The following is a 22940-nucleotide window of genomic DNA, read 5'->3' as shown; positions in this document are numbered from 1 at the left end:
AACCATTGATTCCTATTGAGGGAGTTAACGCTGTATAGGAGATAGATGGGTAGCCGTGTTAGTCTGCCTAACAAGAGTCCAGTTGCATCTTAAAGACTAACAGAACTTGTGGCCGGGTATGCGCATTTGTGTCACTGCTCATTTCTTCAGATGTGCCGGAGGGTTTCTTTGAGATGCTTTTTGAATGCAGAGGTATCACTGCTGCTGGGCATGCTCTGGAACTCTACCCGTGCTTGACTGCAATCTGTAGGGCTTCATGCAACAAATTCGAAATGTGAAAGGATGCAGATTTTGTGTTGAGATCGTGTTCTTAGGTGAATTTATGTACATGCTACCACCCTGAAGGAGTGCAGAAGATGGTTGCATGTGGATGTCAGCCTTTTCAAAATCTTGGCGCCTTTTTCAAAGGCCTTGTGAGTACAAATACTTGAAAGTTTGTGGATGATGCTAGCAGAAATCTCAGAAGCTAGAGTGAGCGGCTTCTCCTTGTTGAGCACAGGGCTCTGGTATCTTCTATCGTTCCCCTCTCAGTGATTAGAGTATAGTATAAAAATTCAGGATATTGTAGAATAAAAATTGCATACATAATACAGATTGTAGAAATCCTGTTTTCTTGGTGCAGGATAGCGCTCTCTCTCTCTCTCTCTCTCTCTCTCTCTCTCTCTCTCTCTCTCTCTCTCTCTCTCTCTCTCTCCCTCTCCCTCTCCCTCTCCCTCTCCCACTCTCACTCTCTCACTCTCTCACTCTCTCCCCTTCCTCTCCCTCCCCTACTCTTCTTGATGCAGCCTTGGGTAGATTATGCATTTAGGCAATGAAGTATGAGTTGATTTAATAACTTTTAATTTTAATTTAATAACTTAGCTATGTAACCCTTTCCTAAGGGTCAGGGCAGATAAGCAGATCTACTTACCTGCCCTGACACTGAGGAAAGGGCTACATAACTAAGCTGCTAGCTAAGATTAATAGACCTGCTTATCTGATTTGTATCTTACACCAAGCCTCAGTTTTCAGTCATTCTTATGTCATGGGGTGGAGAACTGGAGGTGAAGGGAAAAGCCTTGCCATTCATTGCTTGGTGTATGGCTGAGCTTGTATCTGAACCCAGGAAAAAGGCCAATGCATGAGCCCACAATCCTACTGGTAAAATTCATAATGAATTCCGCACATAGTGGGCTCTCAGGAGTGTTGTACACTTTACATCTCTTCAAAACACCTGTGTTTCTGTGCTAAAGGTAAAGGTATCCCCTGTGCAAGCACCGAGTCATGTCTGACCCTTGGGGTGACGCTCTCTAGCATTTTCATAGCAGACTCAATACGGGGTGGTTTGCCAGTGCCTCCCCCAGTCATTACCATTTACCCCCCAGCAAGCTGGGTACTCATTTTACCGACCTCGGAAGAATGGAAGGCTGAGTAAACCTTGAGCCGGCTGCTGGGATTGAACCCCCAGCCTCATGGGCAAAGCTTTCAGATGGCTGCCTTACCACTCTGCGCCACAAGAGGCTCTTGAGGTTTCTGTGCTGGGACATAGCAAAATGTTTTTGGTCAGGGACGTCCTTAAACACCACGTTGACCTCTCCTCACTGTTATTGTGGGAGGGGGCTGGTTCTGCTGGGCCACGTGCAGTGTACTTCTCCCCATATGGAGTTTTTCTCTTCAATTTGGTTCTCTTGTTCAGGGTGAAGTATGAAGATCCTCTAGCAACCAAAGGACTAGCTGGAGCCTTGGATGCCCGGCAGCAGAATACAGGAGCGGTGAGTCAATACCTCTAAGGTACTGGATGAGTCCTACATGTAGATCACTTCTCCTTGAACGCTCAAGGTCAAGTGTTGCTCATTCAGCTTCCCAGTGCATTGATCACCAAATAGAGGGCTGTGTTGAGATGGCTGCTCTTGTTGGTGTCCAGTTTATGGCCCTCTGACTGAAGAGAGGTCAGAGGATCTGATGTCCTAGCCAAAGGACATTCATGTTTGATTTTTAAATACAACATTTTTAAAAAACCTAATAATTCTTGAAGTAAGTTTGAAAGAATCACTGGAACCAGATATACCTGGATTAGGGGCCAAGCCCATTGCATTCAGGAACACAACGGACGCTAGATTGAGGGGGGTGGAAGAACTCTGTAGATGGCCTCTCCCCCCACCCCAGGAAAGGCGGCAGTCTGGTGTCCCCCAGAGCAGGAAACTCACCAGCAGGTACAGCTCTCATGCAGCAGGGATCTGCAGCCTCTGAGCCTTGGAGGGAAGTGGAAGGAGGAGGGGGTGGTCAGGGGGTGGTCAGGGGTGGAGGACGGAAGGCTGGCTGCTGGACAGACAGGCAAGCCAGTTGAAGGAGGCGGAATTCAGGGGTGGGGCAGCTGCCCTGAGTGGGTGTTACGTACTGAATGGCACTTATGCCATAAGACATGCTCCTCCTCCAAGGCCTTACCAGAAATATATCGTGTAACAGATAGGCAAATGAAATCAGAAACAGGAATAATATTCTTTATCCTTGCTGAAGATACAAATACGATTTCTGAGTTACCAAAGCACTTTCAAAAAGGTTAGAAAGTCTCACACAACCCACATCTGAGAGATTCAGGGGTGTTTTGAGGTGCTAGCTTCCTGATATGCAGAAAGTGTAAGGGCATACCCTTTTCTGTATTTCCAGAAATCCTTAGCTTCAGAAGTGGCGCTCGTCTGTCCCCCTTGAGTGCTGTCCCTCTAATAGCGACTCAGGCAATTCCTCACTCATTTGTACTTCCTGGATTTGCAAGTATCCATATGAAGATACTTTTAGGAACTTCCTGTGAACTGTTAGTCACAATTGCAATCAGTGGCCAACTCTTTTTATGTATACCCAACGAGCAGAATGCTGCTGTTCATACAACTTATTTTTTAATTGCAGCATTCATTCTAATTTTTGTATCATTTAAGATAGAACCTTGGAAGGGAAGAATTTGTGCCTGCAGGACTCCTTCTAGCTTTTGACCCACTGAACCATGGTTAAGAGACTAGTGGTGCTGCATCTGCGCCAGCCCAGGTTTTGCCTGGAAGGAGAAAGTTGGACCCTGTGCAGATTTTCCTATTGTGGTTCTGTAGTTATGGGAGAAGTACACCTAACTGACGTCTAAAGGTCAAGCTCTAGCACCTCTAGACCAACTCCCTAAGAAACCTCCTGCAGAAGTAACTATTGAAGTGATACTCTAGTTGTGCTCACATGAATGGTGACTTTGCAGGATGGAAACTGTAACACACTAAATGTATCATCTGGAGATTGGGTATTAGAAGAAGAAGACGAAGAAACGTTGACTCTTACATGCTGCTTTTCTCTACCAGGAGTCTTAAAGCAGCTTACAATCACCTTCCCTTCCTCTCCCCACAACAGACACCCTGTGGGGTGGGTGAGGCTGAGAGAGCCCTGATATTCCTGCTCAGTCAGAGTTGTTTTATCAATGCCATGGCGAGCCCAAAGTCACCCAGCTGGCTGCATGTGGGGGAGCGCAGAATCAAACCCGGTTCGCCAGTTTAGAAGGCCGCACTCCTAACCACTACACCAAGCTGGTGTACTTTCTGAGGTCACAGCCATGCTTCCTTTCAGGGCTGGGTTAGCAAGCTAGCACACCATTCTTCTGTCCAGAGCTTCCATTCCACAGAAAGAGCAAAAATGAGTTACGCATTTCCTTTCTCCCTGTTGTTGGCTTAGTTCAGGCTTCTCCTTCATCCCATTAGACTCCTCAAACTGGTAGAAAGAAAATATTATCAACCTGTCAGTCATTTGTAGAAGAAAGTGGTGCTCTTCTTTCCAGGCATCATAAACCAGGGGTAGTCAAACTTCGGCCCTCCAGATGTCCATGGACTACAATTCCCAGGAGCCCTTGCCAGCATTCGCTGGCGAATGCTGGCAAGGGCTCCTGGGAATTGTAGTCCATGGACATCTGGAGGGCCGCAGTTTGACTACCCCTGTCATAAACATTAGAGACCTTATAAATGTTAACATTTTGGAGGATACCTGTGTTTGGGTTTTTGTTTTTGTTTTTACCACTCCTACCTTTTCTAGCACCTTTTTAAAGTAAACTCTCTCTTAACTAGCTGGAGCCAGAGCACCCGATTTCAGATTGGATGATGCAGCAAGGAATGGTGAGAACGTATTGCTGCTAATCAGGGGGAGAGAGCCAAATAGATTTCAGAGACTGCTAAGCAAGGGTATGGTGCTAAAGGAAGAGTGTATGGGGATACCCCACGGCAGAGGGACTCGAGGCTGGAGAGTCCTTGCCAATACATCCATGTTTTGGAAGGATCCTTGAAATCACGATAGAAAAAAAAAAGAGCAGGGAGTACTTAAATCCTTTATCCTCTGTATCCTGTTGGGATTAGAAACTACAATATCCAGATCCAATAACATATGCCTTTGATGTTTCATCCAGCTCATGGCCTTTGCACTAGAATTGCATTGCCATCCAGAAACATTTTACAAACTACATCAGTGATTCTGCGCTGACCTGTCCCTCTGTACTACAGATAATTTTGGTTCTTCTTTTTTTTTATAATACAGGTCTTCCCCTCATAGGGCAAAAATCACCCATGAGGTGAGATGTGTCAAGCAGTGGCCAGTCATGATGCTCCCATGCTGCAGGAGGAAATTTGTACTCCCCAAGTGGCCAACCGTTCCCCCGGTTGTCTTCCACATCAGCACCCTGATAGCAGCCCCATGACTCCCATATCTTAGCTGATTCTGCCTCTCCTTTGCAGCAGGCTGCTGTGTTAAATAGCAGTGCTCTCCACATCACTGTTTTGAACAGGTAGCAACCCCTCCCAGTCGGATGCCATGTGGCAAGTCCTTTCATGCACCAGCCTCCTCTTTTAACAAGCCTGTTAATGCTGGCTCAGGCAAGCAGGTTGGTCAGGGTTCAGCTGCTGGCTATTTTGATCCAGAGATTCTAAGTTCAGTATGGACTATAGAACCAGTCAGGGGAATCACCCCAAGAATGGGAAATCCTCACTGTGATTCCTCATCCAGGGTATCCTCATGCACTTTTCCAGCTTCTTGGGTGAATCCCGGCTTCCTTTTTCTGAAAACGTCATTTGAGGACAAGGCACTCTTGCTGGTATCTTCTTATTTCTCTCTGAATAAATACCTTCCCTGCTCAGGGGAGCTTTACCTTTGCAGAGGAAAGTCAGCATGACAGGGGTAGCTCAGGTGCTGCGTTATCGGTTTGGAAAAGATGGATTCTCCTGCTTTGGTTTTGGTACATTCTAATGTTTGGTACATTCTAATGTTTGAGTGCAGTACACTCGGTACATTCTAATGTTTGAGTGCAGTAAATGCTTTTCATCTCTACTTAGGGCAATTTATGGGAGTGCCAACTTTCTCCTGTCCTTTGCTGCTCCAAGCTTATTTTGAGAATTTCCCATTGCAGTTTTGGGTCTGTGGATTTGGTCTGCTCTTGGTTCCTTTAGCATTCTTTCTGCACTGACCAGTTCCTTTGTGAAAGGGGAATATCCTCACTGTCTTAAAAAGACAGTTCTGGCTATGGGAGTAAAGGTCTACTTTCTCTACCTCCAGCATTTTCCCCGCACCTGGGATTGGGCATGGGGCCAGTTTTGTGAGACCATAGACCTTTCTTCATAACACGTCTGCTGCGTCTTCATTTCCTGGAATGCCACTGTGTTTTCCAAATAATCTTTTGTTGAGCATGGAGAGAAAATCTTTTTAGGTTACATACCCCTTTTAGGTTCAGCAGAATATACATGGCTGTTTACCTGAAATATCAGCCTGTCTTTGCAGTCTTATGGGAGTTACATGATATGCATCAAGCGTTCAGCTTCATTGTATAACATTACATTATATTATATGAAAGCTTCTCACTGTGTAGACCAAGGTTTTGGGAAACCCTGGGGCTACTTGAGGGCCCCGGAAGGGTTTCCCAAATGGGCGGGAGTTAATTAATTTTTATATATATATATATATATATATATATATATATATATATATATATATATATATATATATATATATATATATATATATATATATATATATATATATATATATATATATATATATATACACACACATATATATATATATACATATATATATATATATATACATATATATATATATATATATATATATATATATATATATATATATATATATATATATATATATATATATATATATATATATATATATATATATATTTGCTAAACATTTTTCAGTGATATGACCATATATGAGCATGTCAACCTGCTCCTTCCCCCCAAAATGGCCAGTGATGGGCCTGGAGGGGTGGGAAGGGGAGGGGCCCCGGATGGGCATGTACACAGCTGTGCTTCCCAACCATATTCTGCATGGTTGCACCACTTCTGAGGTTTCTCAAAGCCTGAAGAATGTTTCTGGGGTTTCTGAATGATAAAAAGGTTGAAAAAGGCTGGTATAGGCAATCTCATGGTTGTATAGATATGCTTCTCACACACTCTAGCCCAGGGGTAGTCAGCTGGTGGCCCTCCAGATGTTCATGGATGACAATTCCCATGAGCCCCTGCCAGCAAACTCTGGCAGGGGCTCATGGGAATTGTAGTCTATGAACATCTGGAGGACCACAGGTTGACTATCCCTGCTCTAGCCACAGAAATGCTCTGTCTCAATACACATCTCCCCCCTCTCCCAAACACACACTGCTGTGAGAATGTTTGTTGCTAAAAATCCACTTACTAACATAACATGGGGGGGAATGCCTTCAAACTCACGCTCCATTTCCCATGAAGACCTTGGAGCCAAACCATTTGTCATCTCTGGGAATCACTTCCGAAGCTGCGAGTTAATGGTACAGAACGCAGGGCTCAGTTGTCGCGATTTGAGAATGACTCTGTCAGTACGGAGTGAAACAGATGAACATGTAACCTCTCAAAGGATATTTTTCCGAGCTTAAGAGGAAGGGGTCCAGGAACAGGGCCAATTTTTAAAGTAGCCTTGGGTGTTGCCCTCTGTTAAAAGACAATAAGGGCAAGGATTATTTCTCCAAGTATGGATTCAGCTGGTGCTCCTCTGCCTTATTATGCCTCGTTCTTCCCTTTTTTTCTCCTCTCTTGCCAGATTCCTGTCCCTCAACCCTCCCTCATGGAAGATATCGAGCAGTGGCTCTCCACTGATGTCGTAAGTAATAGAACCGAGGCATTTGCTCGTTACTTAGGGCCGATTAGGAACTTCCCACCAAGTCCTTGGGGAACATTAATTGATACTGGGATGACATAAAGCCAAGCTTTGAGTGTTCTTGTTTGAGTCCCTAATGGTGCCCTCATCCATCCTTCCTTCCCGCTGGGCTGTTATGCCACTTGTAGTGTGTGAGGCTAAAGGCTGCTTTGCACCTTAATGTGGATCGTTCCAATTTTTTTTCCACCTGGAGGTACGTCATTTCAGCCCTCTGTTGTGGCCTGAGCCTTGTGACCTCACACCGCTATTTTGCTCTGGACAATATGCAAAGATGGAAGCTGCCCCTTGTAGACAGTACGGCTGTACAAATCAGCTTCCTTCTGTATTAACTCAAATCACTGGCCCACAAACGTCTGTCTTTGCCGATACGGATGCAGAAGGGGAGCCTGTCTGTGGTTCATCACTTGCAGGAGCTCTTCAAGAGCTCTCCTGCAGCCATGTCCAGTACATGACCTCTCTGCAGTGCTGCTGGTGTCTGCTGATAGGAGAGATGTAAAGTGAGGCAGGAAGGACACCTCCTCTCCATGGTCTGGGTGCCACAATCTCTGTCTCAGTAAGAACGGAATTCTCTGTCCATTTGATACATTCCATAACTTTTGATGGTATCTTTCTTTCCGTGTTGCCTTTTGTGTTCCCTTCTCCGGAAAACAAGGCCGAGGATCCAAAAGGGGTCACCAGTGAAGGTGAGCTGCTCTTTATTACCCTGTCTAGGCTTCTTCTGATTCTTATAGCATCAGATGCCCTCTGCCTCTTGTCCCATTGTCTACATGCATTAGAAGAGACGCCATGCATGAATGAGTAGCATATGCAGTTGCCCCTTTCCCCTAGCTAGTTTGACAGCGAATTTCCAGAGCTCCATAATAGGGCTGTTGGGGATGCATTACTCCCATGCCCCCCTATGTAGAAAGGTCCTTCTTGCACTGGACTCCCCCAGTCATGCATGCACTGGACACCCCCAGCACCTCAGCCCTCAGACTCTTCCTGCTCTGGTGAGGTTCTTCCATCTCTGTTAAAACTCTCCCTTGTGGCCTTCCTTTCCAGAGTTTGACAAGTTCCTGGAAGAGCGGGCCAAGGTGGCGGATCGACTGCCTGCACTTCCCAGTCCCCCCGCTGGGGTCCCTTCCCTGCCAACCAGCTCCGGCCATCCCCAGAAGAAAGAGAAGGAAGACAACGCCATGTTTGCTTTATGAGCCGTCCTACAGACTGGTGTGCTGTGGCTCCAAGAGGACCTGTGTGCTGCACTGCTCTCCTCCTACGCGGGGGGAGGGGAGCAAGAGAGGAGCGGGCAGGGGCAGGGGCCCCTCCCTCTCTCCTTTCCTCCTGCCTCCCGTACTAGGCTGCTTTCGGGTTAAGTTAATCATTACTGCATCTGGGGACATGAGAGAAAGAGAGAAAAAGAGAAAAGGAATTGGTGGGAAGTGTTTGCAAAGATGCCAAATGCCTTGTCGAGAGGATTGGAGTGGATTTGGGATTTCTCCTGTGTAGTTGAATTATTTTTCTCCCTCTCCCTCTCCCCCCCCCCACCCCCATGAAGTGACTGTAAAAGCAATGGTAGCTTCCTATCAGCCCCGCAAGCTGCTGCATTTTGTTGTAAAACTCAGCAGTTCCCCTTTCACCGGCTCTTCTGTGCCCTCTGTCCTTTGCCCTCCTGTGGCTGAACAGGAATCATGAACGCTGTTTACACACAATGACAAGAAAGCAGGTTTGTAAGTAGGGCGGTGATGCCTGCAAGTTTCTGCTAATCCTCTCCTCTCCCCGCCCCCCCCCCCCTCTTGGGCAAGAACCTCCTGAGTGCACCTGCTAGCATTGAGCATACTGCCTACAGGCCATACTAATCAACCATAGCTAGCAGAGGTTCTCATGGCCAGGAGGGGGCACCAGTGGTACCAGAGCCTTCCAAATCAAGTCTTGCAAGCTAGAACCATCTAGGACAGGGGTAGTCAACCTGTGGTCCTCCAGATGTCCATGGACTACAATTCCCATGAGCCCCTGCCAGCTGGCAGGGGCTCATGGGAATTGTAGTCCATGGACATCTGGAGGACCACAGGTTGACTACCCCTGATCTAGGAGACAGGCTCTCTTTGGAAATGACTTCATAAGACCCCTCGATCATGGCTTCCCTTCCCTGTCGATAGCCATCCGCTAATGCTCCGCTCTATAACCTGCCCCTCTTCGAACAGAGAGTTGATTTTCTTTTTTCTTTCTTTCTATTTTTCCTGCTGTATTGGAACACTATAAGGAAAGAGCATTCACTGTGTTCAAGCTTAGGAGGTGAGCAGTTTGTCGGAGGTGAAATGCTGAATAGTTCCTGTACCTGGGAGACTTGCCTTTTATATTACACATTAAATAAAACACCTATGGACCTCACCAGAGCATGTGTGGCTTCTCTGCAGCCTGGCATAATGAGCTAAAATGCAGTCATGCCAGCTCGGGAAGAAGAGAAAACACCACACTGCTGAGGGGGAGACGGGGGGCTTCTAGGGGTGGATCACAGCAAAGGCCTTACTTGATGGGGTCTGTCTTTGGAGCCTGGGAAGGGTGGGAGGAAATACAAGACCTCTACCACTGAGAACAGGTTCTGTTTATACCGAATCAGCTCCTGCTGTACTTAACAGTATCCCCATCAAATCCAAACCACACACACTGAGGAAGTGAGGAGATCAGTGCTAAAATTCAGTTATGCATAAGCCATTTAATTTGAGTAATTGCTCTGATTGCAAAATGCTAGATTTGTCTTTTTCCTTCTTCACCTGTGCCAGGTGGGGAAATACAAGACAGTAGGTTAGTAAGGCTCGACCCGCTGGTACGTGTCACGGGAACTTCCGCAACATACCGACACCAATTGTTTCAAACTGGTCCTGCAAGAGGAGGGGATGGCAGGGTTTATATATGTATAATATCAGTGCTAGTGATAGATGTTGGGCATGGTGAAATGAATTAGCAGCTAGAAAGGAAGGGGCAAGAGAGTGACTGGGAGAGAACACAAGGCTCTTTCGTGTGGCCCCTCACACACAATAAGGGGAAACGGGGTTCCGGGGCTTACTGGCGTGTGGCGCTTTCCCATTGGCTCCCACATCAGTGTTCTGTAATGAGATCGTCTGAGAGAGGAGGAGTCTTGCACACCGGTCACACCAGCTTTAGAAAGCAAAACAGCCTCCCCGTTATGCATTCAGTTGTAACTGAGTGAGGCCATTCATCTGTCCAGCACAGCATTGCCAATTCTGACTGACTGCTGCTCTTGGGTCTCAAGCCAAGATGAGGCGTCTCCAAGACTGGATGCCTGAGAGCCTTTCACTGGGGACTGAAAAGGAGACCGGCCTGAGAAGCAGGTGTCCTACCCCCTTCTGCGCATTCGGAAAGCATCAGGGGAAATAATTACGGGGGCTTCCTCACAACTAGGTTTGCCAATTTCTGGCGCTCTCTTGGAATTATAGTCATTCTCCAGGGAGCAAGAAGCCGCTTTGACAGGCTGACTCTGTGGTATCACATCCCTGCTCAGCATCCTCCCCAGGAATCACCCCCAAATCTCTTGGAATTGCCCGTGCTGGAGGTAGCAAGCAACCCTGTGCTCACAACCCATCTCAGCTATGGGGGGAGGGGATGATGCTTGCAGAGAAAGCCTTTCATGAAGGGGCAGAAAGGAGGAGGGCTGCTTTAAGAATCTCTGTTTTGGACCAGACCAAATTCTGTTTCCCTCCCTTGCTGTTTTCCCCTAGCCAGCTGCATCCATCAAAGTTACATTTCGCTAACAGGGCGAATTTTGCTTTGAGCCCGTCTGTTCCTACCGAAAAGTGGCTTCAACCCTTTCATCTGGAAAGCAAAGCAAACGCAGGGGATTACAGTGCATTGCCTGGGAACAAATTGAAAGGGAAGAGTCTGTGAAATGGCTACAGAGTGTTGCTTCAGGTGTGGGGCTGATGGGATTAGCCTTATCTCCTTCCCCACCCCCCCAAAGACCCTAGTTGGGAATTGCTCAGCCCAGCAATGTGTAGAATAATTAAAAATCATCTGGTTCAAAATCTGGGAGGAGTCCGGTTAGGCGTTTGTAGTGATGTCACAAACGCTAATCCACTGCAGTAGTCGTTCCCCCCCCCACACACACACACACATGCAATCCTCATGTTTCAAGAAACAATTACACAAGTGACGGATGCAAGTAGCTGGGTGTTAAATCGCATTTTCCAGCCTCGATATTGCTGTTTGCTGGTAGGGAAAAACCGCTGGGAGGAGTGCAGTACATTAAGAGGAGATGCGTGGACATTTGCATACATATAGAACGTCCTTACAAATCAGTAGAAGCGACTCATGGGGAAAACTAACTGCACCTAACTGAGAATTAAGGCTTTGCTGCACTCAGGGGGATTTGTTTGTGAGTCAACATGAACAGCATGTCAAACAACCTTTGCTGGCTTTGACTGTCCATCAGAAAATAGGTGCCATCTCATTCACTCTGCCCTCTTGCCTTGGTGCTGGAGCAATCGCGTCCTACTACCTGAACAGCACACCTGTGAAGCTCAGGAGACTTTCCAGAGCAGTGGTGTTCACTTTCCTCGTTGCCTCCTTGGAGACTAATTATAACCAAAGCCTTCAGCTGAAGGCTACAGCTTGCGCAAAGAAGCTCTCTCAAACAGCTTCGGAACAGAGGCATTGTTTTCCCAGCTGCATGATGCCAGCCTCCAGGTGGGACCTGGAGATCCCTGGAGTTGCAGATCCTCTCCAGGCTACAGAGATCAGTTCCCCTGGAAAATAATGGAAGCTCTGGAGGATAGGCTGTATGGCCTTGTGCCCCACTGGGATCCCTGTCCTCCCCAAGCTCTGTCTCCCAAATCTCCAAGAATTTCTTAACCTGGATGTAGCATCTCAACCCTCCGTATCCCCTGCCAGTGACCAAGGGAAACTTGGCATCCCTGAAGGCAGTTAATACCAAGTGACTGATTTCTGGGGAAGTTTGACAGAAATCAAGAGGTTTGGCTTATTTACCAGAATGGTTGCCCACTTCCAGATGGTGTATGGAGCCAGCTTGGTGAAGTGGTTAGGAGTCCTGATTTCTAATCTGGCAAGCCGGGTTTGATTCCCTGCTCCTCCCCCACATGCAACCAGCTGGGTGACCTTGGGATCGCCATGGCACTGATAAAGCTATTCTGACTGAGCAGTGATATCAGGGCTCTCTCAGCCTCACCCACCCCACAGGGTGCCTGTTGTGGGGAGCGGAAAGGGAAGGTGAATAATGTAAGCCACTTTGAGACTCCTTCAAGTAGAGAAAAGCAGGATATAAGAACCAATTCTTCTTCTTCTCCCAGAATTACAGTTTATCTCCAGATGACTGAGATGACTTACTCAGGAAGATAATGGCAGCTTCAAAGGGGGGACTCTTATGAAATTGCAGCCCTCCCCAAGCTCTGCCCACCCCATGCAAAGCCCTGAATTTAAACTCCACACACTTTCCATGCCAGAGTTGCTGGCCCTGGTACTAACCAAAAACAGACCGTGCCTCATTAAAATGACTGCCTTGATGATGAGACAAGGATCGATTGAGGGGGTGCCTCCAGCACGGACCCTCAAAAGAAGGGAAGGAAGGCCTCCCTAGCCCACCCCAAGTGGGAGGGGCCCATGCAAACTTGGGGAGGGTAGCTCTGGGTTGGGAAAATCTTAGAGATATGGGGTGGGGGGCCTTGGGAGGACAGAGCTTGAGGAGGAGAAGGATCTCAACAGGACATAATAGAGGCTACCCTCCAGAGCAGCAGTTTTCTACAGGGCAACTGATCTAGGTCATTGAGTGATGAGCTGTAACAGTAAGGTCTCCAGGTGCCCCTTAGATCAGTGGTCCCCAACCCCCAGTCTGGGTGTCAATGGGCTTAGACAAAGGAGTTAATGGGTCTAAGAAATTGAACCATCATGTCTCTTGAGGAAGAGGTTTCCCCCTGGCAGAGGGGCCAAGGAGCTTGTTCAGAAGCCCCTGGACAAACAGGTTTCTGCCAGAGCACTGAATCAGCAATGCAACTGAGTAGGGGAGAAGGAAGAGACCAATACATGTTTCAGGCGGGTTCTGTCATTCCTGAGATGTAGTGAAGGACAAGCTGAAGAGGAGGTTTTCCAATATGGAATCAGTCCCAACAGCTAACAGTATCTGGCTTTAACACAAGCCTTGATTATGAACAGTGTTTGTGGCTGTGGAAAAACAGTGTGCCAGCGTGTGAGGCAGGGGTCCTGCCATACATAACAGGTGAGGGCCTGAGTGTACGGTTAGGATTTCAGTGCCTGGGTCACACAGAATCTGTGCGCTGTGTACATGCATGAGAGAGACAGCATCATGGCTGGGGATGGGGAGGCCACAACCCTTCCTTGGGTTTTTCTCTGGCCCTTCAGCCAAGCAACGAGAGTTCCAGGAGCATTCTTCCTCGGGCTGCCCACTACACATTTCCAAATCATTTCTGTGTAGGAAAAACCAGTAACCTTGAACATGGATGGTTAAACATGATCTTAAGGGTCTGTCATTTGCTGCACACTCACACACACAAGCACAAACACACAGAGTACATGTGCTATGGAGCAGCAACCAATTGCAGCATTCCAGCATGTTTATGTGCAGTGAAAATCACCTGGGCGAAGTTGCCATGAATTTCAACAGAGGACAGTGTTTCATGTCCCCTGCCTCCCCCAGTACCGATGTCCTGTCCAAGAGCATGCCTCCAAACAGCCAGCAGGGGGCAGCAGCATCCTGCCACACACAAATCAGCAGAGAGTCTCTTTTTTTGTGGTCTTGGTTCAAAGACAAACACTCTTGTCGTCCTTGCGGATTATCTTGCGCATGATGGATGATACTTGGCTTCTAATAAAATGAGCTGTAGCCCCTGGAAGCGTTTGCAACAATAAATCCATTTGTCATTAAAGTGCTGCAAGGGTTCTTATTGTTTTTGCTGCACTGAGGTGCATCTGTCCTTTTTTCCCTTTATCTGTTCCTAGTAAATTTTGTCTTACGATTTCATAGTGCTACAGGAGCAATGGCTTGCCTAAAACCTGAGGCCTCCCCTGCAGAAACACAGCAAGTACTTCTCTTCTGGCAGCATGTTTTGTTGACTCTTTCCCTGGCAAAAATGGGTGCTGCTTTTGAAGAAGTTGTGCTCGTGAGGCACCGTGTCGACCTCTCCCCCACCTGTATACTTATGGATCTGTTCGTAAAGGTACAGTTGAATAGATATTTGGCAAGGTGAAGAAAAGGTCCTTCACTGCATGAACATTCATTATTTTATTAATAATGTAAACTGTGCTTCATTTTTACATTTTTATCCCACCTTCCTTGCAAGAATCTCAGGGCAGCATACATTCCTCCCCCCCCCCCCCTTGGATTTTATGTATTTTGTGCATTTTCTAAATCTTGTCCTTTCTTCAAGAAGTTCAGGACAATACTAAGGTGACCAGATTTCAACATTGGTAAAGCAGGACACCATTGACCGGGGGGGTTCTTGATTAAAAATTTGGTCTATATGGAGCAACAAAAAGTTTCATGGAACGCATAGGAGGCAAAAATAGTATTGTAATATATATTTTTAAATTTCAACATAAGTACAATTTGCCAGGTGCCGTATCCTAGATCCACCATGAGTCCCAGTGAGATAGACTGTAAATTGTGTAATTGAGGAAATCGGCGGGCACCTGTACCGCTACACCATGCTGTGAACTCCATGACTGAGGAGGAATCTAACTAAAAGGTGGAAAAGTATAAAGCTACCGCAGTTTGGTGTAGTGGTTATGATGTGCCCCAGGTACACCCATCACTGTGCAAGGAGGAATGCAGCTGCAGGCTTCCATCTTTAGTTCTGATTCACTGTGAGCAAGAATGTGGTTATGCCAAGAGAAGCCTAACCAGAAAGCTTTGCATGTCAGAAGTAAGTCAAAAAGCTGGCTCAGAAGTCTCACCCAAGGGGCTTTCTGGCTGCCACAGGGACAAACCATTTCTGTTCTTGTGTTTAGTACTTTCTTGCATGATGAAACGCAGCTTGCAGGATGGGCTGCTGTTCCTTCTGGATTCTTTTCTACAGGTCAAAAAGCATTATAACTCTCTTTGACCCAAACTTAACCACCTTTCCCACTCAGTCACATCACTGATCTTCATCTGTGTGTATGCATTTAGGCTGTGTACTTTTATGTTAGAGATCTTTTTATTTGTTTTATTTTTTAAAATCCTTTTTATTCATTTTTAAGAACTGTCTCCGCCTAAAGATTTTTGCCCAGATATTCTCTTCTTATGCATTGGTTGAGTTTTCTCGCTTGTTGCCCCTCTCACATAGCATGTTGTCTCCCAGAATTGCTAATCCCCCCATCATAAATTCAGGAGACAGGTCTGTTTGAGGTAACAGTTAAGAGTGGTAACCTCTAATCCAAAGAGCTGGGTTTGATTCCCCACTCCTCCACATGCAGCGAGCTGAGTAACCTTGGGTTAGTCACAGTTCTGTTAGGGCTGTTCACACAGAGCAGTTCTGACAGAGCTCTCTCAGCACTACCTACCTCATAAGGTGTCTGTTGTGGGAAGAGGAAGGGAAGGCAATTATAAGCCACTTTGAGACTACCTTGGATAGTGAAAAGTGGGGTAAGAATATCTATCTTTTTCATTGTGTTACCCGCCTTTTGAAGGATGTAAACTCCCTCCTCCACATGACTGACACAGGCATTTTTCATACCCCCCTTTTAAAAGACTCACAACAGGCTTGTCTCCTTATAGAAGTCTTTTCTCTACCCTCCTTTACCTCTGCCATTTTTGAGTGAGCATCTGTTAAAGTGCTCTTACAGTAGAGCTGCCAGCCTCCAGGTGGGACCTGGAAATCTCCCATAGTTAGTTCATCTCCAAATTGCAGAGATCAGCTCCTGTGGAATCAATGGAGAAACTGTAGGGTGGAGTCTGTAGCATTGTAGCCCTTTGCGTTCCCCATCCCTAAATCTCCAGGAGCCTTTGAACCTGTATCTGCAACCCTACCCCCCCCCCATCCCCACCAATGTCCTAGCAACCCTGTCTTACGGAAATAGAACCAGCATGACTGTAATTTTCTCTCTTGGCTTCTGAGCCCCAATGACTACAACCTGTTTTTCTACAGTTGTTGAGCTTCTAATTCTCCTAGTTGATGGTGCTTTTTCTTCACTCAGCATCTGGACTTTGTCTCGGGTTCCATTCTAGATCTTCTTACATGCTTTGAATCAGGAATGTTTGGGAATCTTTAGCAGTATCTGCTGCATTCCTATAAATAAAGCACTCCAGATGTTTTGCACATGATACAGTTTTAGAATATCAGTGCCACTTTCCATAAGATTTATAAGAGTATTTTCTCATGCTTTACGAAACTTTTTGACACATTACAAAAGTACTGACCCATTGCAATCGTATTGGCCGCAATATCATAAAGGATAAACTGCACCTTTTTCAAAATTCCTCCCTGTATTACTTCAGTTTAAACCTGGCCGTCACTTTGGGAAGCACATTTAAAATACATCTAAGTTTTTGTTATGATCCTCTCCCTTTCGGATGAAATTGTGGGTGCCTCCCTTCCCATCATATTAATGAAATTTAATGCAAATATTACTGTTGATCCCTATTTTTGATCCCTATTTTTTGTGACAAGTATATGTAAATGGCATAACAGTGCAATAAAAAAATTAAAAGTAGGAAACTGCCAAGGAAAATGATTTTCCTGCCTATGCTCAAAAATTAACTGAAAAACATTCATTCAACCATACTCTAAACCAGGGGTAGTCAAACTGCGGCCCTCCAGATGTCCATGAACTACAATTCCCAGGAGCCCCTGCCAGCGAATGCTGGCAGGGGCTCCTGGGAATTGTAGTCCATGGACATCTGGAGGGCCGCAGTTTGACTACCCCTGCTCTAAACATAAGAACCCAGTGTTTGTGCAAGATCCAGGCACAGGAAGCCCATGTAGAGGCTGACCAATTCAGCCATAGATGATCATAAAAAACAGTAGTTTCTAAAAGCACTGAATAATCTGAATCCAACTTCAATCTTTTGTTGTCTACTGAGAACCTGACAGAACAAAATGTGTTAATGTACAAATGAAGGCAATGACCTCCCATTTTTAAAAAGCCTGAGAAATTAAGCCTTTGGAGATTTGATAGAATTATTCGATTGCAGTCATTGGGCTAAAAAGAATCCGCATCTTGATCCAAAGTATGACGCATGGACGAGTGAGAATTTTAAATTTATCAAAGGATTTAACTTTGTCTTTTAAAAAAAAATCTAGCCTCCTGCATCACAGATGTCATCACACTTTCAGCCTTCTCCCCTGCTTTTATGAAAGCTATGAAATTATCTTAAATGAATGGAAACTTTCATGATCTTAAGATCAAAACAGAAAGTTATCAGGGGCTTTGTTTAGTGCACCTTCTTTGTCAGATGAGAAGAGAAATCAGTGGCTTTACATCATGATCCGGAATGTGCCTGTTTCAAAATGCCCTTTTGTGTCCATACAAACGCAGGGGGCAAGGATGATCTTCTATTGTGCAAAGCCATTTCCTCAGATCCGTTTCCTTTGATGACTCGGTGCCTTTTTGTCACAGAATGTTAGCATCTGTAGGGGAATGACTAGAAGGAACACATTGTGATGCCTTCCCTTTCCCCTTCTCTCTGCAGCTACTGACGAGCTGGAAAAGATGATGCAAAGGGTTATGGGGTAGCAGACACAGACATCCCTATCGCTCATCTACGGTAACCTGCCCACCCCTTTGCCTTCACAGAATCAGCCTCTCCGTCAGATGGCTATCTAGCCTCTGTTTAAAAATCTCCAAAGATGGAGAACCCACCACCTCCCGAGGAAGCCTGTTCCACTGAGAAACCGCTCTAACTGTCAGGAACTTCTTCCGGATGTTTGGATGAAATTTCTTTTGAATTAATTTCATCCCATTTGTTCTGGTCTGTCCCTCTGGGGAAAGAGAGAACAATTCTGCTCCATCCTATATGGCACCCTTTTAAATACTTGAAAATGGTTATCAGATCCCCTCTCAGTTGTCTCCTCTGTAGGCTAAACAGACCAAGCTCCCCCAACCTTTCTTCATATGTCTTGGTCTCCAAACCCTTCACCATCTTTGTTGCCCTCCTCTGGACATGTTCGAGTTTGTCAACATCCCTCTTCAACTGGGGTGCCCAAAATTGAGCTGGGTAGAGGCAATTTACCTCAAGAAGACAGTATGGTGAAAAGGGACGCCACATGCTCTGTCCTCCTTAGGGATCAGCACGGATCAGGAAAACGCAGTTCACATCAGTGTTGTGGTTTGTGGCTGGTTTGATGTTGACATTTTATTCAGTCTGTGCTGAACAGGAGAAAACCAGCTAAAAGTGCTTACTTTTTTATATCAGGGGAGCAACTCTGGTAAATATCTGAGCTCCCCCACCCACACACACACACCAAAAATTAAAATGTTGCAAGTTTCTAGGGTGGATCCACTCTTGCTGTGTAGAATGGCCCTTTAACACCTCCACCTAATGATCTGCCCATGCGTCCGAATGAAACTGAAATGAAGTGGTAGACTCTTGAGGAGACGGTATTGACTGTACTAGTCTGGCAGCTCTTCAGCATCCCTGATGTCCCAAGTGGAACGTTCTACTCTTCCGCCTCAGGAGTCCCCCATCTTGTTTTCTCCAGGGTATAGCTTGGGAGCTCACAGCACCACAACTTTGCTAAAGTTCTGGGCCTGAGAGATCTCCTGAGAACTCCAAGCATATTACCTTGGAGTCCATCGTGGAAGAAAGAAAGAAATGCAATTATAGACCTCGCCTTCAATCCTCTGTCCTTGTCTTTTGCTTTTCAGAAGTGCTGAGCAAGCAAACCTGCTGCTAAAAGTTCCTGTGAATGAAATGGTGATATATAATATTTTTATGACACCTCACCTCACTTTCCTGCAAGAAAAGAGAAGTTCCAGGAACTGGTGCTTATGTAGGCTGTAAGAGAGAGAGGGAGGGAGGCTTCCAGTGTCTTTACAGTATTTGCTTTATTTTAGGGTTAACAAGAAAATAAAGAGCCTTACCAGAGACAGGATGTAAAAATCAAAGCTGCTGCAAAATCGCATACAAATATTTTATTATGCAGTTTAAGTCTTCAAAAATATCATATTCCAGTATACTTACTAACCTTTCACTCCTCCTTGAGGAACTACGTAAAAACAATCAGATCCCCCTGATGAAGCCTTTCTTCCAAAATATGTAAGGAGTTTTTGGACATTTAAACTGCATAATAAAACATTTGATTCTGCACCAGCTGCCTTGGCCCTGTTTTCTTTATGTATTTGAGGTTGCCCACAGTCTGGAGAGGGATGGGAGAGTCTTGCTTCTCCATCAGTAGAGGCTGCAGGAGATGTCATTTACCAGCTGTTGTGACTTGCCACCACGCCACAAAGAGCTTCACCTGCCCATTTGTACATATTAAGCTTCTATTAAAGGGAGGGAAGGAGGCATGATACAAGCTGGTCATGTCAGATCTTGAAAGCTTATCAGGGTTGGTATGTGGATGGGAAACCTCTATGGAAGTCAATGACAAACCACCACTGCTTGTCACTTGCCTTGAAAGCACCTTGCTGGGATCACCATAAGTTGGTTGTAACTTGAGTAGGATTGTGCGCTTCGGCCACCGAAACAGCCGTTCATGCCTGAAGTGGCCAGCGATGCAGCACTACAGCTCTGGGCATGAACGGCCGCTTTGGCCACCAAAGCACACAACCCTACATATGTAAAGGAAGAAGGCATTTCCCCCCCTACAGCCCAACTGTCAACCGTACTTGATATGTAAGAGCCTCTTGTGGCGCAGAGTGGTAAGGCAGCAGACATGCAGTCTGAAAGCTCTGCCCATGAGGTTGGGAGTTCAATCCCAGCAGCCGGCTCAAGGTTGACTCAGCCTTCCATCCTTCCAAGGTCGGTAAAACGAGTACCCAGCTTGCTGGGGGGTAAACGGTCATGACTGGGGAAGGCACTGGCAAACCACCCTGTATTGAGTCTGCCATGAAAACGGTAGAGGGTGTCACCCCAAGGGTCAGACATGACTCGGTGCTTGCACAGGGGATACCTTTACCTTTACTTGATATACAAATATGCAAGTAGAATCGATAGAGGCACCCTAAATCAGAATCCCAGAGAGAGAGAGAGAGAAAGCTCTTGTCATAGAATAGAATCATCGAATAATAGAGTTGGAAGGGACCTCATGGGTCATCTAGTCCAACCCCCTGCACTATGCAGGACACTCACAACCCTATCGCTCATCCGCTGTAGCCTGCCACCTCCTTAAGCCTTCACAGAATCAGCCTCTCTGCCAGATGGCTATCCAGCCTCTGTTTAAAAATTTCCAAAGATGTATCTCCCCATGTGCTGGTGCTTCAACCCACTCCAGCAGGATCTGTTTGCTCACCAAGGAACACATAAAACTTTTTCCCCTGCCAGCATCTGAATGTTGTGCTTCCTTTTCAGAGAGACGGGCACACCGTTCTCCACCAGCTCTTCCAAACCCTGATGAGCCCGTGAACAAAACCATGGAGAAGCATGACCGTTCCGTTTCGATTCCTGCAGGCATGCTATTTTAGGACATGCCTGCAGAGGAGAGCCATTCATCCTAAACTCGTGACAGCTTGACCATCAGTACACTTCTTGTTATGTTCATCGCTAAAACGGCTGTCTGTTCTCTCAATGACGTTTAAAAAAAAATACTTAGGAGCTAATTCACATGACCCATTTTTAAAATCTAGATTAATGTTGTTTCCCCCCTCCACATTACTGTATTCAGATAATGGGTGACAAAGGGGAAATGGGGAGGGGGGATTATAAATTCAGGGAAAGGGACGGCAGCCCAGGCCCTAACTAAGGGGTAGTCGACCTGTGATCCTCCAGATGTCCATGGACTACAATTCCCATGAGCCCCTGCCAGTGAAGTAGTTTCAGCAATTTACTGGTCCAAGGTAGCATTGCCAACCTCCTGGTGGGGCCTGAAGATCTCCTGGAATTACAGCTGTTCTCCAGATAACGTAGATTGGTTCCTCTGAAGAAAATGGCTGCTTCCCTGCTGAGTTCCATCCCATTCCCAAACTCCACCCTCCTTAGGCTTCACTCAAAGACTCCAGGAATCGCCCAACCTGGAAATGACAATCCTTGCCCAAGGTCACACTAGTGTGTCATCATAGCTGAATGGGAATTCGAACCTGGGTCTCCCCACTCCTAACCCAACACTCTAAGCACAACACCACACTGGTCTTTCTGTGGAAAACCTACTGAATGGGCTCTTGTCCCACTTCAATTCATTTCAGCAGGTAGAGGTATCAGCCTCTTGGTTGCATCCAGATTTCTCCTGGAATTACAACTGATCTCCAGACTATGGAGATCACTGCCTGGGAAGAAAGTGGCAGATTTGTATGGCAGTCTCTCTGGTAGCACATTCCCCACCAAGCTCTCTTGCCCCCTGAGTCCACCCTCTCCAAGCACCAGCCTCAAATCTCCACGACTTTTCTGAGCTGAAGTTGTGAATCATATGAGCAGGCCTGGGACCTTCCCTCTTGGGCTATGCCATACAGTGATTAACTTCTTAATTAGCCTGCATTCATTAGCTTGTTTTTTCCAGTGGAAAGATAGAAGACCAGGTTGGTGCTCCCAAGGAATGATTTATTGAAACATTTTAATTCTCCCAGGGTTACTCAATAGTATCTTTGTGTATCTTAATAGGGAATCACCAGGTACTCATTTTTTCTGGTGAACATGAAAGCCTATTTCCCAGTTCTTTTTGATAATGCATGTAGGTTTCCTCCCAGGAAGATCACTAACTCCATAGTTTATGAGGAAAGGACAATTGTTCCAGCTAACATTTGCAGGCGCCTTCCATGGCAAGCATCCCTTTCTCCATTTTGTTGTGTCATGTTTCTGCCTCCAGCTTGCTGAGCAAAGGTTTTGGTCTTTTAGGCATCTGTCTCTCTCCAGTTTGCTGGGTCATGTTTGTGTCTCCAGATTGCTGAGTAAAGATTTCCATCTTTGGGCATCTGTTTCTCTATTTTGCTGTGTCATGTTTGTGTCTCCTGATTGCTGAGTAAAGGTTTCAGTCTTCTGGTCACATTTTTGCTGAGTCATAGCTTACCCGGTACACATGTGAGCCTGGCTTTACTCAAATGATTTCCTGTTCTTTGTGCTGAGATTGTTTGAACTGGCTCATAGCCCAGTTAGGGGGAAAGTCCTCACAATGGTCTGGAAATAATTCTCCTCTCAACAGTCTGTCTCCAGTACTTTAACTATTTGTGGTCCTGAATAACAACTTAGGAGAAAGGGACTGCAAATCATGCAAGCCCAAAGAAATCTCAGCAAGCCATTTGCTATTGCAAGCAGGGCCAGATTTACATGAAGAGGCCCTAGGCTATTCCACTTATGTGGCCCTTTCACCTCCCATTATTAAGTTTGTAAATTACATGCGAGATAATAAAATACATCATTACTGTGATATATATCAATATGTTAAATGAAACATGTTGTCATTGGTACTAACCTTTATAAAAAAAATATGGAATATAGGCCCCTCTTGATCTTGAGGCCCTAGTCTGAAGCCTAGTTAGCCTATAAGAAAATCTGGCCCTGATTGCAAGTGTTTTCCTGGAGAATCGTGCCCAGACAGAGGTCCTTAAACAAGAGACACCAGAACTGAACATGGAAAGTTTGTGCGCCGACTCAGAACCATACCCCACCCTGTATTTATAGTGTTTACTGAACCTGGTTTGTGTGTAAGTTCAAA

The 22940-nt window shown here is 45.9% G+C and overlaps 1 protein-coding gene and 1 long non-coding RNA gene across 3 annotated transcripts in view; one reads left to right on the top strand and one right to left on the bottom strand.

Annotated features, from left to right (window-relative positions):
• The window catches only part of TOM1 (target of myb1 membrane trafficking protein), a 32584-nt gene extending 23023 nt beyond the window's left edge, over positions 1–9561 (top strand). The window contains exons 12-16 of one of the 2 annotated variants that reach the window (XM_077339661.1): positions 1676–1751; positions 4068–4115; positions 7078–7137; positions 7847–7877; positions 8236–9561. In XM_077339661.1, coding sequence (XP_077195776.1) covers positions 1676–1751; positions 4068–4115; positions 7078–7137; positions 7847–7877; positions 8236–8384 — 364 coding nt within the window. In that variant the 3' untranslated portion in view covers positions 8385–9561. The remainder of the gene's footprint in view (positions 1–1675; positions 1752–4067; positions 4116–7077; positions 7138–7846; positions 7878–8235) is intronic. The other variant, XM_077339662.1, reaches the window with a different exon arrangement.
• Positions 9562–17383: 7822 nt separating this feature from the next.
• On the bottom strand, positions 17384–18507 carry LOC143839124 (uncharacterized). The gene is made up of 2 exons (XR_013231623.1): positions 18368–18507; positions 17384–17838 (listed from the first exon to the last, which is right to left on the bottom strand). It is a non-coding gene; the product is annotated as an uncharacterized LOC143839124 (long non-coding RNA).
• Positions 18508–22940: the final 4433 nt, after the last annotated feature.

The sequence above is a fragment of the Paroedura picta genome, chromosome 5, assembly GCF_049243985.1.
Source record: "Paroedura picta isolate Pp20150507F chromosome 5, Ppicta_v3.0, whole genome shotgun sequence".
Classification (NCBI taxonomy): domain Eukaryota; kingdom Metazoa; phylum Chordata; class Lepidosauria; order Squamata; family Gekkonidae; genus Paroedura; species Paroedura picta.
This window is presented reverse-complemented; position numbering and strand designations above follow the sequence as displayed.